Source organism: Chelonia mydas, chromosome 20 (genome assembly GCF_015237465.2).
Source record: "Chelonia mydas isolate rCheMyd1 chromosome 20, rCheMyd1.pri.v2, whole genome shotgun sequence".
Classification (NCBI taxonomy): Eukaryota; Metazoa; Chordata; order Testudines; family Cheloniidae; genus Chelonia; species Chelonia mydas.
Genome location: NC_051260.2, coordinates 4206797 through 4225468, shown reverse-complemented (window position 1 = coordinate 4225468; position 18672 = coordinate 4206797). Strand labels below are relative to the sequence as shown.

At 42.7% G+C, this 18672-nt stretch overlaps 1 protein-coding gene and 1 long non-coding RNA gene across 6 annotated transcripts; one reads left to right on the top strand and one right to left on the bottom strand.

The window, feature by feature from the left end:
* Positions 1-226: 226 nt before the first annotated feature.
* On the bottom strand, positions 227-8844 carry HIGD1C (HIG1 hypoxia inducible domain family member 1C). 5 transcript variants are annotated; one of them, XM_043532733.1, is made up of 5 exons: positions 8825-8844; positions 5656-5725; positions 5274-5376; positions 3923-4057; positions 227-3471 (listed from the first exon to the last, which is right to left on the bottom strand). In XM_043532733.1, the coding sequence occupies exons 3-5, from the start codon at positions 5365-5367 to the stop codon at positions 3407-3409; spliced, it is 294 nt and encodes a 97-aa protein (XP_043388668.1). In that variant the 5' UTR covers positions 5368-5376; positions 5656-5725; positions 8825-8844; the 3' UTR covers positions 227-3406. The 5 variants fall into 5 exon arrangements, with proteins under 5 accessions (XP_043388668.1, XP_043388670.1, XP_043388669.1 ...); XM_043532735.1 differs by lacking the exon at positions 8825-8844 and adding an exon at positions 8392-8448; XM_043532734.1 differs by lacking the exon at positions 8825-8844 and adding an exon at positions 8309-8326.
* A 576-nt stretch (positions 8845-9420) lies between these two features.
* Positions 9421-16229, top strand: LOC114021139. The gene is made up of 3 exons (XR_006286674.1): positions 9421-12656; positions 13190-13290; positions 15473-16229. It is a non-coding gene; the product is annotated as an uncharacterized LOC114021139 (long non-coding RNA).
* Positions 16230-18672: the final 2443 nt, after the last annotated feature.

Genomic DNA, 18672 nt, shown 5'->3' with positions numbered 1-18672 from the left:
GATTATCATACACATTGTAAGGAGAGTGATCACTTTAGATAAGCTATTACCAGCAGGAGAGTGGGATGGGAGGAGGTATTGTTTCATGGTCTCTGTGTATATAATGTCTTCTGCAGTTTCCACAGTATGCATCCGATGAAGTGAGCTGTAGCTCACGAAAGCTTATGCTCAAATAAATTGGTTAGTCTCTAAGGTGCCACAAGTACTCCTTTTCTTTTTGCGAATACAGACTAACACGGCTGTTACTCTGAAAAGAGTATGTTCTGGGCATTCTCTTCCATTTCTGCTTCCTTCTCTCTAAAAACACCCTTCCTATCTGTCCAGGTACTTAGGTGCTCGGTTACTATAGCAATGAGTCCTATCATCTCAAACCTCTCTAGCCTCCACTGTGGCTATCTCAAGAGGTCTCCTACCAAGAGCGTGGCAATCCTCACTTCCCTGCCCACCTCTTCTAAGCATCTGGCCAGTTCTTCAATACTGAGCTGCTCTAGGATTTTATTTCAAGTGCTTGCCTTGCCCCCCCACAACTACATTGCTGACTGCTGCTTAGGAGATGGTAACTACAGTGTAACTGAAATGGGAGGATAAAAAGAGTTGTATGTTTGTGCATTCAGTCTAACTTTGTTTTCTTTGTCATCGCATCCCAGCTTTTATTTGACCGACAGTGTGTTGAATTGCTTAATTCTCAATTTCAAAATACAAACAGTTTGCAGAGGCACTGCAAGTTTAGGTTTTACTCCTGACATCAGAGGTGGGGATCTATAGAATCCTTGGTTTAAGTACCTGTCTATACAGTTATAGGAGTGGACACTGCTCTTTTAAAAGTGCTCACCATGGAAAGTGCCTGTTAACTATTAAGTCCTGAAGAGGGACCGTGAAGAAATTCTTTATGTAGTTCTTCCAGCCATAAATGCAACTGAATAAATCCAAAAACCACAGAATGGGGGTAACTTTTCCTGGGACTAGCTTTACACAAATGGCATTGAACACGAGCTTTGCATTTTCCTGCCATTTCAAGAAGTCTTGAATGATTAGGATAATTTCTGAGAATTGGATGGTTCCAAGCTCAGAGCTTGAGGCCATGATATTCTGGGTGGGAAAGTGTTTTGTTTTTGTTTTGTTTTTAAAAGGATAAATCTTTTGCAGTTGTGCTAAGAACCCTGAGGCAGGAACTGCCTTCTCATGGAAGATGCCCTGAATTATATTTTTATATATGTCTATGTGGGCTCAGTTCTGAGGCATCTTATTTCTGTTTTTTAATTAAATCTCTTACACAGGGACAGAAATGCTTCACGGGTATTTGGCACTAATTTATTAAATATATTGATTACACTTTGACTTGAGCAAGAAGTTGCTCAGGTACATGATGGGGTGGCTCCCCCCCCTTTTCATCCTCCTGCATTAACACTGCCCCCAGACCCCTGTCTGAGGTGTCGGTGAACACCATAAAGGGCTTGTCAAAGTCTGGGTTTGCCAGAACTGGGCCACTGACCAGAGATGAACATGATGGAAGTCCAGACTGTCAAATAAATGTGTCAAATTCACTTTAGCTTTTTCTGTTCAGGCTTCATTTGCTTAAGAAATAATGCTGATATTCTTCAGATCAGATTTCCCAGAAAGTTGTTAACTTTCACTGGCTATTTTCTGTACAAGAACAGACTGTACAGTATGAACAACTGCAAAAACTTGTGGCTATTACATGTGAGGGAAGTAAAACGCCCCCGGTGTGAGTACTGAATGCAATACACCAGAGGATATTCTCTGGCTCCAAACTGTAGAGAGACCCTAAAGTTTGGATTGAAGTGTAGCATGGGCAATGGTGTCCAAGTTTCCACCAGTTAATGTGGAAACACATGCTGTAAATGTTTTTGCAAAATGAGTCTTATTCGGATACTCTCTCTCACACTAAAGTTTTGTCTACACTACCACTTTTGTCAGTAAAACTTTTGTTGGTCAGGAGTGTGTAGAAGAAAAACCACACACCCCTGACCAACATCAGTTTCACTGGCAAAAGTGCTGGTGTGGACAGCACTATGTCAGCAGGAGAGCCTCTCCTGCCAACATAGCTAATGCTGCTCATTGTGGGTGGTTTAATTATGCCAGCAGAAGAGCGCTCTCCTGCTGGCAAAGCACAGCTACACAGGAGACCTTACCACTTGTACAGCAATGCCGCTGTAAGGCCTGTAGTGTAAACATAGCCTAAGTCTATTGCAGGTGGTACTTGCCTTTGTTTTTAGTAAATCCCATTACAATGTTACCTTGGCCAGTGTGGATTAGGCATCTAGCAAGCTGGCCTAGTGTCATTTAGATACTGGGCTTCTGCTTGCTGCTGTAGCTACATACAAGGGACACTAAGGATCTTGGTTTAAGGCTGAGGAATAGTACCTCCTCAGCTGATTCCCTCTATAGGCAGGCTGGCTCTAGCCTTGGTCTCTACCCCAGTTGGTGCTAGCTGTAATTTGTTGCCATCTTTCCATGTCAGGCAAGTCTCAGCCTGTACAGTAACTGAACCAGGAGTCCCTCTAATGTGTTATCTCTGGGGAGTTTTTAAATAGCTGCCAGAGCTTTTGTTTGCAAACACTTGCTTTAGTTGGAAGGAAGAGGCTCTTGTTGTAATCTCATTACTTGTATCACGTTAATCACTGCTGTGGTTTAGAGAGAATCTTTGTTAAACCGAGTCCGGCAGGTGAAGGTCTCAACAGCAATGACATGAGATATGCAGCAGGCCAAAGAGCAGTGACCCAGTATTTCATGGTGAGCACCTGTTCAAAATCTACTTATTGTAACAAACCATTGGCTTCAGCAAGTTGAAACATGAGTAGTGTATTGTAACCAAGTGGGTTACACTATATATAAAGATTTAATAAATAAAACAGCATAAACAAACAGCAGCCTACTAAATATATTTGTACGAAATATTTAGACAACCAGCAGTGGTACAAGACATTCGACTATTCAGGTCTTCTGTTAACTGTCTACTGCCAACCCCAAAGAACAATCTTGTAATGCTCTCTTACCATACTGTAGCCCTCTTTCCTAACTAGGCTGCATGGGAGGAGTACTGCAACATTCTGAGCTTGATGTAGGTCGATGGCTGCCTCTGCCCTAGATAACAGTTCTCCTCCTTGCACAGTACTCTAGCTGGCAGGAAATGCTGAAACATTGGTACTGACTGTGCTGTCAGTCACGCTGAGTCTATTGCCTCTAGCATCATAGACATGGATATTGTGAGTTTAGGTATTGATCCCAACAGTTGGCTTTAGCATAGAGCAGCCATTCAATGGCAGAGCTAACAGAAGTCCTGGTGGTGATTACTTAAAATTCTTACAATGTTTACATATAGAAATTCTAAATAAATAATTCTGAACATATGCTTTCCTCTCCTGCTTGGTCCTATGGAGTTGGTTCACTTTTTGGCCCCATTCTTGAACTGAGGTTTAACGTAATCCTTATACATAGAGAAGAGAACACCTAACAAAAGAGAGCAGATACTGTTATCTATTGGTGTTTTTCATATGAAAGATAGTTCAGCAATTACTCTTCATGCAAACAGTTTTGCTGCTTTTCATTTAATTATAGTGTCTGCAAAGTAGCACAGGTAAAATTATGCAGCAGTAAAAATGTCTTCTCTAAATATCCTAAAAAATAAGTGGTGCAAGGAGGTAACAGCTGGACATTAAATGGTCCAAGACATCCCAGTTTGAATAGCTATATCATGAATCATGAGCTATAGTGATTTACAGAAGATATAGCTGTGAGCTTTGAAATGGGAGAATACTTGCTGAAAGTAGAGGTAAGTCAAGCAGCCTATGAGTAGGCTCACTACAATATGGGCAGAAGACTAACCCATCCGCCCCCCAGAAAGAGGCTCATCTACGGCAAAGGTATCTTAAAAAGGTCTCTGCACAAATCAGTATCTTACCTATTGTTATTGCTCCTACGACAAAGCCTTGTGCTGCAACTCTCATGTGAATGAGATGGACTGACATTTTCTGATCTCCTCTGTGTTTTAGCTTGTAGAGACCATAGCCCACGACAGCAACAAAGCCTGCCATCCCTATGCATTCAGAAGGAGGGGGAAGTTCAATAAATTTGTACAACCAGAAAATGTAACTTTGGCTTAAAGAATGTCAGATATTATTCTAAGTAATACATGCCTTAAGCTAAAATCTACCAAATAGTGCATAGGGTGAGGAATCAGCATATTAAGGTTTGCAGAATCTGCCCCTTCTGACTTAAAAAAAGTAGTGTTTACCAAATGCTAAATTGGACATGCTGTTTGAACAAAGCATCCAACTTTCTGTACCAGGAAATGGTGGTTTTGTTCCCAAAACCATCTAGTATAGCTATAACCACACTCATATTATCTGACTTCTTTTCTTTCTGAAGTAGGGAAGGAAGCATCAGTTAGAGGTTTAATTTTATCTCTACCTTTTTTGCTTTTGAAGTGAAGTCAGGGCCTATAAATCACTTTCAATTACTTTTGTTATTTGGTATATAAATTGAACAACAATTATTCTTTTATCTTTCAATTAATCACCCCCACACTCTGCAAAAAAGCAAGCTGTGTCCTCGCAACCTGCTAAATTGACAACAGTGTATACAGATTAGCCTGTGTTCATTTAGTCTGGTACATACAAATCACTTTACGGTTTAGAAGAGCTTCTGTTCTGACAGTCCTGCTGTTGCTGCTAAATGTTAGGGAAGCCTAATGAAGTTTGATGGATGAAACTTTGCCAGGCTTCTCCTTGCCTTTCCAGGTCTGCACAGTTCCTGAAAACCTAGTATTCTGGATGTGATCCATCTCTCTTAGTTTATTGGTTTTTAAAGGAAGGTCTGATTCACTGGTGTGTGAATATGAAAACCTGTAAAGCTCTGTTTCTGAGGGAAGAACCCCCATGCAGAAGGTACTATAGGAAGCTGCACAATTACACCTTTTAAAAAGACACCTTTTAATGAAGGTTATAACAAGCTTCCATCAGACTACTGATAAAGTAACAGCCACTTTTGCAACAGATCTATACTCCAGTCTGGCCATCCTATTAGGATAGAGTAATGCTGTACGATAGGTGACAGTGGAAGGAGAAAAACCTTTTCACACTATCAATTTTGCTGTTCCATGTTTAACTAGTGTAAATTTTAGCTATTTCTGGAAAAAATCCATTAATCTCCATTACTAACTGAAGAGATTATTTCTGAGGAAAAACAGGCCAGAATTATTACAATAAAACCCTGTCCACAGTACTCTGTGTGCACAGAAAGATTCAACTCACCTACAGGAACAAATGGAGAGTCTCTGGCTTTCCGTGTCAGTTTAGATACTTGACCGTCCTCTTCCTCTGCAGACCAGTGATCATCAGAAGACATTTCTCACGTCTAAAAACAAAACGGGGCTGACAATTCAAATCCAGAGATTCTTTCCTTCTCCGGTGTTTATTTGCTAAGGCACCACTTACTTATGAGACTCTCAGGTGTCAGAGCAGCTAACTTGCAAACTGATCCTGGTCGTACGTAAGCAGATTCTCTTTTTCTAGTTGTCGTTCATTTAATGCAATATCATCTGCTGCTTAATTTCATTTTAGAGGCCCTCTGGTTCCCTGTTAAGGGTTTTATTTTGGCATTACAATTGGGCTGGGTGAAGTTTGTCACTTATACCTGCTCAGTTCTCCAAAAGATAATTCAGCAGGACCTGCTCGGAAATGAAGCTTCCCCTTCGTAGCTGTATCTGTGGAATAAACACATACTTCATTCAGAAAAAAATTGGATGTTCTAGAGACCCATTTCCCCTTCCCTAGAGAAGAAGAAATGGGCAAATATAGTACCGAGCTGTAAAAAGGGGAATAAGGACAACCCAGGGACTTATAGACCAGTCAGCTCATATTCTGTATCTGGAAAAATAATGCAGCAAACAATCAATTTGTAAGCATCTAGAAGAAAACAAGGTATCAGTTAACATGGATTTGTCAAGAAAAATTGTATCAAAATGAACTTAATATCCTTCTTTGACAGGGTAACAAGCCATGGGGAAGGAGTAGATGATACCTTGACTTTAGTAAGGTTTTTGATACTGTCGCTTGACCTTCTGATAAACAAACTAGAGAAATATAGCCTTGACAAACCTATGAGGTGGGTGCACAACTGGTTGGAAAATCGTACTCAGGGAATAGTTATCAATGTTTTCACAACCAGGCTGGAAGGGCATATCAAGTGGAGTCCCACAGAGATCTGTCCCAGGTCCAGTTCTATTCAATATCTTCATAAATGATATTACCAATGAGATAGAAAGTACACTGATAAAGTTTGTGGACAATACCAAGGTGGGAGAGGTTGCAAGTACTTTGGAGGGCATGATTAGAATTCAAAATTATATTGACAAACTAGAGAAATGGTCTGAAATAAACAGGATGAAATTCAATAGGCATAACTGCACAGTACCCCTGTTAGGAAGGAATAATCAGTTGCACAAATAAAATATGGGAAATGACTGTCTAGGAAGGAGTAGGGCAGAAAAGGATGAGTGGTTATAGTGGATCACAAAGTAAATAAGTCAACAATGTAATACTGTTGCAACAAACAAAATAAAAAAACATTGTAAGCAGTACATAAGAAGTAATTCTTCCACTCCATTCCACACTGATAAGGCCTCAACTGCGGTATTCTGTCCAGTTCTGAGCACCACAGTTTGGGAAAGATGTGGACACAGTGGAGAAAGCCCATAGGAGAGCAACAAAAAATATTAAAGATCTAGAAAACATGACCTATAAGGAAAGACTGAAAAAATTGGATTGGTTTTGAAAAGAGAAGATGGGGGAGGGGAGGAAATGATAATTTTCAAGTAGGTAAAAGGTTGTTATGAAAAGGAGGGTGATAAATTGTTCTCATTATCCATTTAGGACAGGACAAGAAGGAATGGTCTTAAATTGAGCAAGGGAGATTTAGTTTAAACATGAGGAAATCTTCCTAACTGTCAGGGTAGTGGAACAAATTACCTAGGGAGGTTAGATTTCAAGAACAGGTGAGACAAACACATGTCAGGGATGGTCCACATAATACTTAGTCCTATCTTAGTGCAGGGGCCTGAACCAGATGACTTACTGAGGCCCCGCAGTACCCTCCCCCTATTGCCCTTCCCCCCTACAGCCACCCAGCATTCTCCCCCTCCCCACATTGCCTCTTCCCCTACAGCCCCTACCCTGTACAGCCCTCCCCAGTATCCTCCTCCTCCTCCCCCTATTGCTGTCCCCCTTTACAGCCCCCCAGTACCCTCCCACTATTCCCCCTTAGTACCATCCCCCTCCCCCATTGCTCTTTCCCCCTGTACAGCCCCCCCAGTTCCCTCCCCCTATTGCCCACCAGTACCATCCCCTCCCTCTATTGCCCCTACAGCCCCCCCAGTATCCTCCCCCTCCCCCATTGCTCTGTCCCCCTGTACAGCCCCCCCAGTTCCCTCCCCCTATTGCCCCTACCGACCACCAGTACCATCCCCTCCCTCTATTGCCACTACAGCCCCCCCCAGTATCCTCCCCCTCCCCCATTGCTCTGTCCCCCTGTACAGCCCCCCCAGTTCCCTCCCCCTATTGCCCCTACTGCCCACCAGCAACCATCCCCTCCCTCTATTGCCCCTACAGACCCCCCAGTATCCTCCCCCTCCCCCATTGCTCTGTCCCCCTGTACAGCCCCCCCAGTTCCCTCCCCCTATTGCCCCTACCGCCCACCAGCAACCATCTCCTCCCTCTATTGCCCCTACAGCTCCCCCCAGTATCCTCCCCCTCCCCCATTGCTCTGTCCCCCTGTACAGCCCCCCCAGTTCCCTCCCCCTATTGCCCCTACTGCCCACCAGCAACCATCCCCTCCCTCTATTGCCCCTACAGACCCCCCAGTATCCTCCCCCTCCCCCATTGCTCTGTCCCCCTGTACAGCCCCCCCAGTTCCCTCCCCCTATTGCCCCTACCGCCCACCAGCAACCATCTCCTCCCTCTATTGCCCCTACAGCTCCCCCCAGTATCCTCCCCCTCCCCCATTGCTCTGTCCCCCTGTACAGCCCCCCCAGTTCCCTCCCCCTATTGCCCCTACCGACCACCAGTACCATCCCCTCCCTCTATTGCCCCTACAGCCTCCCCCATTGCTCTGTCCCCCTTTATACCCCCTCTCGTACCCTCCCCCTACTGCCCCCCAGTAGCCTCCCCCTCCCTCCATTCCTCTGCCCCCCTTTACAGGCCCCCCCCTTGTTCTTTCCCCTCTCCCCGGGACCATCCTACACGCCCCCCCAGCCCCGCCCCATTTCGGCCCTTCCCCTGGCCCCGCCCACCAGCCGCACGAGCATGACTCAACCACCCGGCTCCGCCCAGCCGGCCGCACCTCCGGGCCAAAGCCGCACCCGCTTTGGCGTACGTCACACGAGGGCGGCCAATGGCCAGCGAGGCGGGGGAGGGGGCGACGGGCGCTGTCGGGCGGCCGCGGCTCGCGCTGCCTCAGAAACGGCGGGAAAGGCCGAGCCCGGGGCCGCCCCCGCCCTAAGGCTCGAAGCTGCCCCAGTCAGGGGCCTCCCCTACCCCGGGCAGCTCGTCACGGGGCAGGGCTGCGCTGGCCAGGCCCACCTGAGAGCTAGACTAGGAGCCCCCCCGCGCCCTGTTATAAGGCTTGGCCCAGCTGCGCCCTCACACAGACAGCAGCAGCTGGTGCAGTTAGGGTGACCAAACAGCAAGTGTGAAAAATCAGGACAGGGGGTGGGGCGGTAATAGGAGCCTACATAAGAAAAAGACCCCAAAATCGGGAAGGTCACTATAAAATCGGGACATCTGGTCAGCCTACATGGAGTCCTCACCTTAATTTCCGGACCCATTTCTCCCCCAGCTGATCACTAGGTTTTTTTATGTCACAAAAACCGGCTCCTGTTATGGAAGATATTTATAGGCCCTCCCTCCCATGACTGTAGGAGCTGAGCCTCTCGCTGTCCTGAATGCATTTAATCTCACAACGCCCCTAGGATGTAAAAAAGTGCTGATTTCACAGGTGGGAAACTGAGGCACGGGAATTCTGGAGCAGCTTGCTCAAGGTGAGGCAGGAAGTCTGTCCAGGCAGGGAACTGAAAATAAGCCTCCCCAAGTCCTCTGCTTGCTCCCTAACCACTGGGCTGTTCTCCCTTCCAACCCTTAATCGCTTCCACCTGGCTCAGCTGTTTCCTTGCCTGCAGGGAGAGCAGGGCTTGTATTGAGCTAGTGCCCTGTACCCATGCTCACCACCGGTGCCTGCAGTTTTCTTTTGTGGGCCCTGTGGGAAGAAGATAAGGAAGCAGGCTCTTTTGTGGCTCCCGTGGCATCCCTGAGATTGGCTGAAAGGCTGTAAATATGCGAGTGGCTGGAGCATCCTTCCATCAGGCAGAAAACATCTGTGTATGGCGCCTGGAAAAAGTATGTGATTTTCAAAAATGGATATGGGTTTTTTTAAGGGGGGGGGATGACAGTTTGGTTGTGGGGAAGAATAATAAAAATAACAGGAGGAAGGGAGCGTTTGAGCTGATTGCGGCTCTGTTGTATGGGTCAGGCCGCAAAAGATGCGGGGCTTTTTTGTTTGACCAAAGAAACCATTTCATGTGGTGGGAACCTTTAAGGAGAGGGACACAGCCCCCAAAATAACACAGCAGGGAGCTGGAAATGAGCTTTGTGGTACACCAGGGGTTGTCAAACTCCGGCAATGTGGGCTACCTGTTAATAGTGAAATAGTTAATAGTGAATGCATCCGATGAAGTGAGCTGTAGCTCACGAAAGCTCATGCTCAAATAAATTGGTTAGTCTCTAAGGTGCCACAAGTACTCCTTTTCTTTTTGCGAATACAGACTAACACGGCTGATACTCTGAAACCTGTTAATAGTGAGGACATCTCCCCTCTCAACACCATCCCATTTGCAGTCAGGCATCAGCCCTGTGCAACTACTATAATAGCTTATGTGGAAAAGTAAAATGAGGAAAGTATTGAGGTAGAGTTAATATCTTTAATGCAATGTATGTTTGGTTTTTTGGTTTTTTTTTTTTTTTTAAACCGATCACACCTCAGTTTTCACTCTACACTTCTCCCTTTCTCTCACCTCTGGTACCTGGCATATAATTTTCTGTAATCAGGTCCCTTTCTTCTCCACTCCTCTGCACCAGCTGCCCGATTCCCTTCTGCTTTGAACATTCCTTTCCCTATGGAGGTTTCTGGTCCCATTGGCAACTCCTAGTTCCACTCCTGATGGTGGCTGGTGACTCCCCTTTCATCTCATCCTTCTCCTATGTAGCAGTCTCTTCTAATAGAGATGGCTAGGCTGGCTCCTCCTCCTTGTTTAAGCTGCTTTTATAGGCATTCAGGCAATGGGAAACGAGGAAAAGCCAGCACCCTGTGACTTTCCAACTCTCCGCAGATTACCAGCATGGACATACTCCATTTTACTTAACCAGTTTCACCATCATGTTCTATAATAAACAGTGTGATATAAACACTAGGGTAGGAGTGTGGGGGGTAGAAGTAAATTTGGTTATGATTGAGAGATCAAGCCTGTCTGGCTTAAATGTAGCTTTAGCCCATTCTTCACTGTCACTGATGATCCAAATAGTTGTTAAGGATAAATTTGGGTGATATTATGCCTGGTTTTACTGTTGGTGCACCTCCAGCAGGACACACATCAGTCACTAAAGAAAGCCCATTCACAGTGCTGTTCCAGCTGATACTTAAATGTCTGAATGATGTATTTAAAATGTTAACATGAACAAGATGACAGCAGTACAAGGAACATTCTGCCGGTAGTGATGATGGGATAATTAGCAATAACTCAGCAACCCAGAAGCAAAAAAACAACCACCCCCCGAATTTATTTTATTTAAAAGGCCTGAAAATGTTACCACTCCATATATATAGAGAGAGAGATACAATAATTAAATATTATTGAAGAACATTCACTGAACCAGGAAAGATGAGTTTGTCTGACACCTTTGGGAGTTCTCAGATTTAAGTACCACTCTAGATATATCCAAACACAGCAGCTGAAAGCACAGAAGTTATCCATATTTTACAAAGATAAACGTATTGCAGAAAGGAAGATGTCCAGGAGGGGGAGCAGTTGACAAAGAATAGAGAGAAGAACATACATAGAAGAGAATCCTCACCTATGATTAATGAAATATTTATTCTCTGCCTGTGAACCATATGCTCGCACAGCTTCATCCTCAGAAAGCAGAGGAATTCGGTAGTGCAGATACTAAGAGGAGCTCTCTCTGTTATTATGACTTCCTAGAAAGTATTTCTGGCATAACTAAACACCTGCTGCTGTACCACCTCATGCTGTGATTTTGTCTGCTCTTACAAGCGCTATCTTCCTCAAGGATAATGCTGCAGGAAGTGGGACTGGTGATTCAGCAGGTGTCAGTCTTCCCTCTGAGTGAGTACTGACCCAATGTCTCACCATGATGTTAGGGGACAATGCACTGCTGGATATGCTGTTTTGGGTATGATGTACACCCAAGATCCTGATAGTTTGTTGTCATTAAAGATGACATGGCACATTTTTTTTACAGGAGCAGGTATGTGAACCCCGATGTCTTGTCTAAATTCCAGTGCAGCTAATTGAGAACATAAGAACTGCCATACTGGGTCAGACCAAAGGTCCATATAGCCCCGTATCCTGTCTTCCGACGGTAGCCAATGACGAGTGCTTCAGAGGGAATGAACAGATGAGGTAATCATCAAGTGATCCATCCCCTGCGCCCATTCCCAGCTTCTGGCAAAGAGGCTAGGGACATAATCCCTTCCAATATTGACTAATAATTAGATTCTGCCTGCCTAAATTTCTCTTGCAGTTTAGAGTAATGGCATTAGAATCAGACCCATAGGTATTTCACCCAGTGGTACACTGGTGAATGATATAAGAAACTGCACCAGCCACATGGTCACATACATTTCCTTTAATCAAGGGCATTTTGTGCTCTTATGCCAATGGATTTGGACTGCAAATATCTGAACCATGAGGGGAATCAGTTGCTGGATGCCAAATATCTGAACCATGTGGGTGGGGTTTAGAGGGATGTGTTGTTTTCCATCGGAACTAAATATGGTCTCACAGCGGAAACACTACATTGTGCCCCTAGAAGGACTGAACCTGTGATCACAGCTGAAATTTCTGTTGAGTTTGAAGACATGAAAATATGAGTAGTAATAATTTTAGAGAAAAATATCTGAAATCTGCCAGTCAGGTTAGAGGTGGCTAGGTGGTAGAGTGGAAATTATTTGAATACCCCTTTTAAAAGATTTTACAGCAGGTGCCCAGCAGGTGGCATCATCTCCTCAAACAGACTATAAAAAAATGGAATGTCAATCTGCTCTATTTACCCAAGTGCTGCTTTGTTGGTGGTATTTTATGTAATTCCCCTCGTGTTCTAATAAACTGGTTAATGAGAAGAGAAAAGTAATGGCTTTGGATCTTCAGGTTGTTATCCAGAGAATGAGTAGCAAAGGGTTACTGAAGCAAGCAATACATGATTAAAATACAAGTGTAAAAAAAATCTCAGAGCGTTAGAAATCTCTAATTTCTTAAACTCCATGTGTTGATCCAAAAGAAAATATGTAATCGTTTTGTAGTAGCTGGGACTGACACCTGCCAGAAGCCACAACACACATCTGAACAGGTAAGGCACAGATTCCATATCTAACCCCCAAGGCTCTAGGGAATGAAATAGAAATACAGTAGTTCCAGATTGCTGGCATGGCCCCTCCTGGACTTTTATCCCTGTTACACCACCACCAGATTGATGTTCTGGATTTGGCAGCCTCTCTGCAAGGGAGGCCCAGAATGGGAAGGGTAGAGATGTTACAAATCAGGAGGAGAGGGGACTCAGAAAACTTTGTTAAATGCTGACTCTGCCTAATCTGCATCAGACCATACCAAATACAGTGTAATTGTAGCTGTGTCAGTACCTCACCCTCCTTGTCTCTCTCATACCAAATACAACACAGTCAAGCCAAAACTTCTTTGAGCGCTAAGATAAACAACAACAAGAAACTCAAGAAGGATAAAGAGGAGGAGAGGAGAAAGGTTTGAGAAACCTTTTTGTCCTACTTAGCTACATACCGAGGCTTTATTAGGCAATTGGACTAAAATCTAAAACAGGTACGTAAATCTGAATGAGACAGAATTCGAAAAAGGATAACTTTATTTCAGTTTCAGTAACACCCAGGAACCACAACCAAGATTGGGACCCCCAGTGCCAGGTGTTTTATCAACACATGAGGTCAGGAGCCCCATCCCAAAAAGCTAACAATGTAAGAAAACTAGCAAAATATGAAGGGGGGGAGGGATACAGTCAAATCATTGTAAAATGGGCTATCTGATTTGATTTTGACAGCCAGTCACTGCGGTGGTGTTGGGGTTTTTTCTTTCTAAGATACTGTTAAGGTGTGGAAGGGCCAGAATTTCCCACATCTATTGTTTTTGTCTGTCAATAATCTATTCTAATCAAGTTCTTATAGGGTCCCAGTTATTACCATTGTATGAGAGTGGCTGTGTACAGTACGCATATAATTATTTTATTCAAAATAAGTACTTGAGTACTTATTTAAAAATACAGTGCCAGCATTCCAGCACAAAAAGCAGTCCCCAAATTAAAAAGGTGCGTATCCCCGCACTCCTGAGTTACCGTATAGCCACGAACCAATGTGTGCAGCCCAACACTCAAGCAACCCTACAACAGCAAACCAGTTTGTGCAACTCGAATGCTTATAAGCTATCATGAAGTAGCGAATCACTGTGCTTATGCAGCTGAAAGAAGCTTTTGTAAGGAAGGGTTTCAGTTTCAAATTTGCAGGTGGTGTTATAAATGAGGAACATTTATTTAAAAATTATGAACAGTAACATGACCGTGCCCTTTTAAGTATGGCCGTGTCAACTGTACATCTGCGCATATTTCCTCTAACCTAGTGCGCACACACACAAAAAGACTGTGTGAATGAAAAATAAGTTCAGCATTTCAAAAATGCCTACTAATGAAGGGGGACAGGAGGGAAATGCCTAATCCTTTAGAGAAAATGTAAAACACTAAATCCCAGTTTGCTAGTATGTTTTAAAAAAAAGTGTATATGCAATGCTGTTGAAACTCAAGCCAGATCATATTCACATGCTAGTTCCCCAGAACAGTGTAACAAGTATAGCTTCATCTGATTTTACATTAAAATATGAAAATTTGAAAGTTGTGTTGCTATTTTTATAAGAAGTTTTTAATTTTATGCCCTTATTTGACAGGATAAACACAGCTGCTGAAAAATAATGTAATTGCATACTGCTTCAGTGACATGTACTGATACAGGCAAAGCAAAATCAACTGCCGCTTGCACACTGCCAAACCCTGTCATTGCTATGCACAGCTCCACTCAGGTCAGCCATAAGCCCTTCCTTCCCAGAATAAACAAGTCTCTTCACACTCACATTCCTGCCCACTTGTGCACATGCACAAATACACAGGCACACACACCATTGTCTCTACCACAGACACACTCCATTCCTGCCACATGCACCACACTTACATGCCTTCCCTCACATAGCAACACAATAATTTCCCCTGCATACACATATGCACTACTTCTCCCATGCACAGAACACACTCAACACCATTTCCTTCCACATAGAGATTTGCGGCACTCTCCCCCATAGACCCACATGCTCTCACTGCCCTCCTCTGCTGTTCCCACATCCCTCATAAGTTCACATCACTTGCTATTAGTTCAGTTGATACTGATGTGACTAGTCCTTCCCTGAGAAGCAATCTACACCCTACCCTACGAACCTTAGAAGATAAATTTAAAGTTGAATAGAACAGACTAACATCCCAAGATTTACCAAGATTTATCAACAGATTCCAAGGCACTGCAATAAATTACTGTATTTATTGGGACTGCCATATTCTTTTCTGGTGTAACTCATCTGATTTAGTGGAATTACACCAGAGAAGAATTTGGTCCAAGGTGTCCTAGCATGAGATTCGTCACAGGTAATTTTTAAATCCAACAACAGTATATCAGTTTGGGTCAGTCCTGACCTTGCTGTTGTGGTGTTTGTAGTGCCTGTATTACCTGGTATTCTTTCTATTGATGCTACATTTGTGAATCAAGGCTACTTACCCCTTCCACGCCCACCACACTACTACTGTGGGGGCTGACACCTCTAAAATTTACAAGATACCGTGTTCACAACTGACAGCAACTCTGGCATGCTGGTGGAGATGGTGGTTGCCTAGGAACAGCAAAATATTTGGTGACTTTCTTTCAGAGAATTGTAAGCGGATGGACCCCTTCAGTGTACATATGGAAAACAAACAAAAATAACAAAACTGTTCATAGCTTTCCAAAGAAGTAGTTCTAGGAGTAAAGGTGGAACTAGAAAGTTTAAATGGGTTTAAAATGCACTTGATCAGAATCTCCCATCCCTAATTAAAATTTTGGTATTTTCCAGAAGATGTCTTTGAACACTTGCAGATGACCTCTATCTGTTTGAGTGAACAAGTAATCCATCAAAGCAGTCTTGATGCAGACTCTATCATAGAACTGCCCCTGTCAGCGACAGAGCAATGAGTGCACATGATTGTGCTTTTCCCCAATCCACAGGAAGTTTCGCCTTGTAGGAGCAGGATATTCTTTATGGCAAATACTTGCAGCATGTGGCATTGTGTATATAATCTTCCTGACAACATTGATGCTATTACGATATAGAGATCTGAGTCCACATTCAGCCCAAGTAAGCAGGTGTAATGTCAGTGAAGCCAATAGAGTCTTCCTACTCCAGGACTGAACTTGACCCAGAATTTTTATGTCTGCTACCTGGATGATGATGTAACAAAGAACAAAAGAGGAAATACTTGTGGGAGGAAAGGGTTTTATATCCCATGTTTTTAGAGTGTTATGAACTTTTATATCTGTGGAAGGATTTTAGCCATTTGAAAAGTCCTGTTTCTCTCTGTCCCTTTTCAGCTTGCTGATTCCCCCCCCCCCCCCCCCCCAGGTAATACAATGTTCTGTGAAGCCCAGCTGCTTCATTATTAGTGTCAGACATTGTGAAGTGTTGCATAAAATAATTCATTATCTCAAGCATCTTGCTGGTTTTAATTCAGTACAGTTACAAATGATATACATTCACCTTATGTTGATATATACAAATTAGTTTCCACTAGGGCTGTCAAGCGATTAAAAAAAATAATCGCGCAATTAATCGCACTGTTAATAATAGAATACCATTTATTTAAATTTTTTTGATGTTTTCTACATTTTCAAATATATTTCAATTACAACACAATACAAAGTGTACAGTGCTTACTTTATATTTATTTTTATTACAAATATTTGCACTGTAAAGAACAAAAGAAATAGTATTTTCAATTCACCTAATATAAGTACTGTAATCTCTTTATCATGAAATGTGAACTTACAAATGTAGAATTGTGTACAAAAAAAAACTATGTAAAACATTAGAGCTGATTTTCTTTTTTGGTGGTTTGGGTTCTGTAGTTTCTGCATCTGAGTGTTGCTCTTTTTAGACTTCTGAAGGCACGCTCCACACCTCGTCCCTCTTAGATTTTAAACCTTGGGTTGAGTGCTGTAGCTGTTTTTAGAAATCTCACATTGGTACCTTCTTTGCATTTTGTCAAATCTGCAGTAAATTAAACAACATGTGCTGGGTCATCATCCGAGACTGCTATAACATGAAATATATGGCAGAATGCGGGTAAAACAGAGCAGAGGACATACAATTCTCCCGCAAGGAGTTCAGTCACAAATTTAATGAGCACATTATTTTTTTAACAAACATCATCAGCATGGAAGCATGTCCTCCGGAATGGTGGCTGAAGCCTGAAGGGGCATACAAAAGTTTAGCATATCTGGCACGTAAATACATTGCAACACCAGCTATAAAAGTGCCATATGAACACCTCTCCTCACTTTCAGGTGACATTGTAAATAAGAAGCAGGCAGCAGTATCTCCCGTAAATGTAAACAAACTTGTTTGTCTTAGTGATTGCTGAACAAGAAGTAGGACTGAGTGGACTTGTAGGCGCTAAAGTTTTACATTGTTTTGTTTTTGAGTTCAGTTATGTAATAAAAAAATCTACATTTGTAAGTTACACTTTCAGGATAGAGATTGCACTACAGTACTTGTATGAGGTGAATTGAAACATACTATTTCTTTTGTTTATAATTTTTACAGTGCAAATATTTGTAATCAAAAATAATATAAAGTGAGCACTGTACACTTTCTATTCTGTGTTGTAATAGAAATCAATATATTTGAAAATGTAGAAAAACATCCAAAAATATTTAATAAATTTCAATTGGTATTCTATTGTTTAACAGTGTGATTAATCGAGATTAATTTTTTAATAGCAGTTAATTTTTTTGAGTTAATCATGTGAGTTAACTGCAATTAATCGACAGCCCTAGTTTCAACATTAGCACCCCCTCCTTAAAATATATAACTCCCCTACCCACCCAAAAAAAAACCTTGGTGAAAAAATACTTCAGCTTTTAAAGAAATATTTTTCTGCAAATGTTAAAGTTTGTCCATTTCCTCTCAGTTTCTGCTTTGTTTCTATGAAAGAAATTAGCACTTGCTCCTCATTTTATTTGTGACAACACAGCATTCACTGGAATGTGGTCTGAAATGCACAACATGACAAATGGAGAAACAGTCTTCTGGCTTCCCGTGGTTGCCTCTTCCTAAGTGAGTCCACTCATCTATAAGTCTGCATAGGATGGAAAGAGATCTTAGCACTAATATAGGTGTGTCATACAGAATGAAGGGTTGTTGGAAAACTTCCTAGAAGGACAAGAGGCAGAGATTTATCTGTCTTCTAAAACAGCCACTGGAGACTGAAATGAACATCACAGGTGACACCCTTTGCTCTTTCTCACAAACCCAAGGGCTAAGAATTCTTAGCATATCACCTTCAGAGTGCTTTCCAAAATTCGAGCCAGCTTGCCAACTCTTTCTATAGAATGGTTATTTGCATGTACCTTACTTTTGTAGATAATAGCTTTCTAGGTTTGCTATTTGAGACAAGTTCCTGTTTCTTTTTAATAGTTTCTTTATCAGTGGAAGCTGAATGTAACCTCCGGACGAATGTAACCATCAGATTTGATATATCTATGCTCGTCTGGCTGGACTGACTCACCACTTTATTCTTCCATGGTAGATAAACTTGAGTTTCATTCACTTCACTGTACATGGGTCTCAAAAATCAAGGTGTTGCCTGCTTTAGGTTGACTTTAAAGATCCTGTGGTGCTTTCTTTGAAGGAAAATGTTTGCCTCAGTTGCCAAAATTTCCCTTAGCTGGTAGTGTGCAGCGTGTAGTTCCCTAACTGTCAGCTTTCACCACAGTTGTGGCTGCATTTCAATGAAGTTGTATATATAGAGCTTATGGCATGCCCTGGGATGTGTGTATTTTTTATTATCACGGCTGTGTCCTCTCCTTGCATCAGAAAGTGGAATCTACTGACTTATTCTAATACTGATAAAAAGATCTTAAGGACCTCTCTCCCTGTATATGTGTGTGACACCAGGACTGAGGCCTGTCTTTGAAATGGCCGAACAAGACTCTTCCCTGAAAAAGAGACCCTGTGCCTTTAAATCCCCAGCAAATAGAGAAAAACAAGCTGTGATT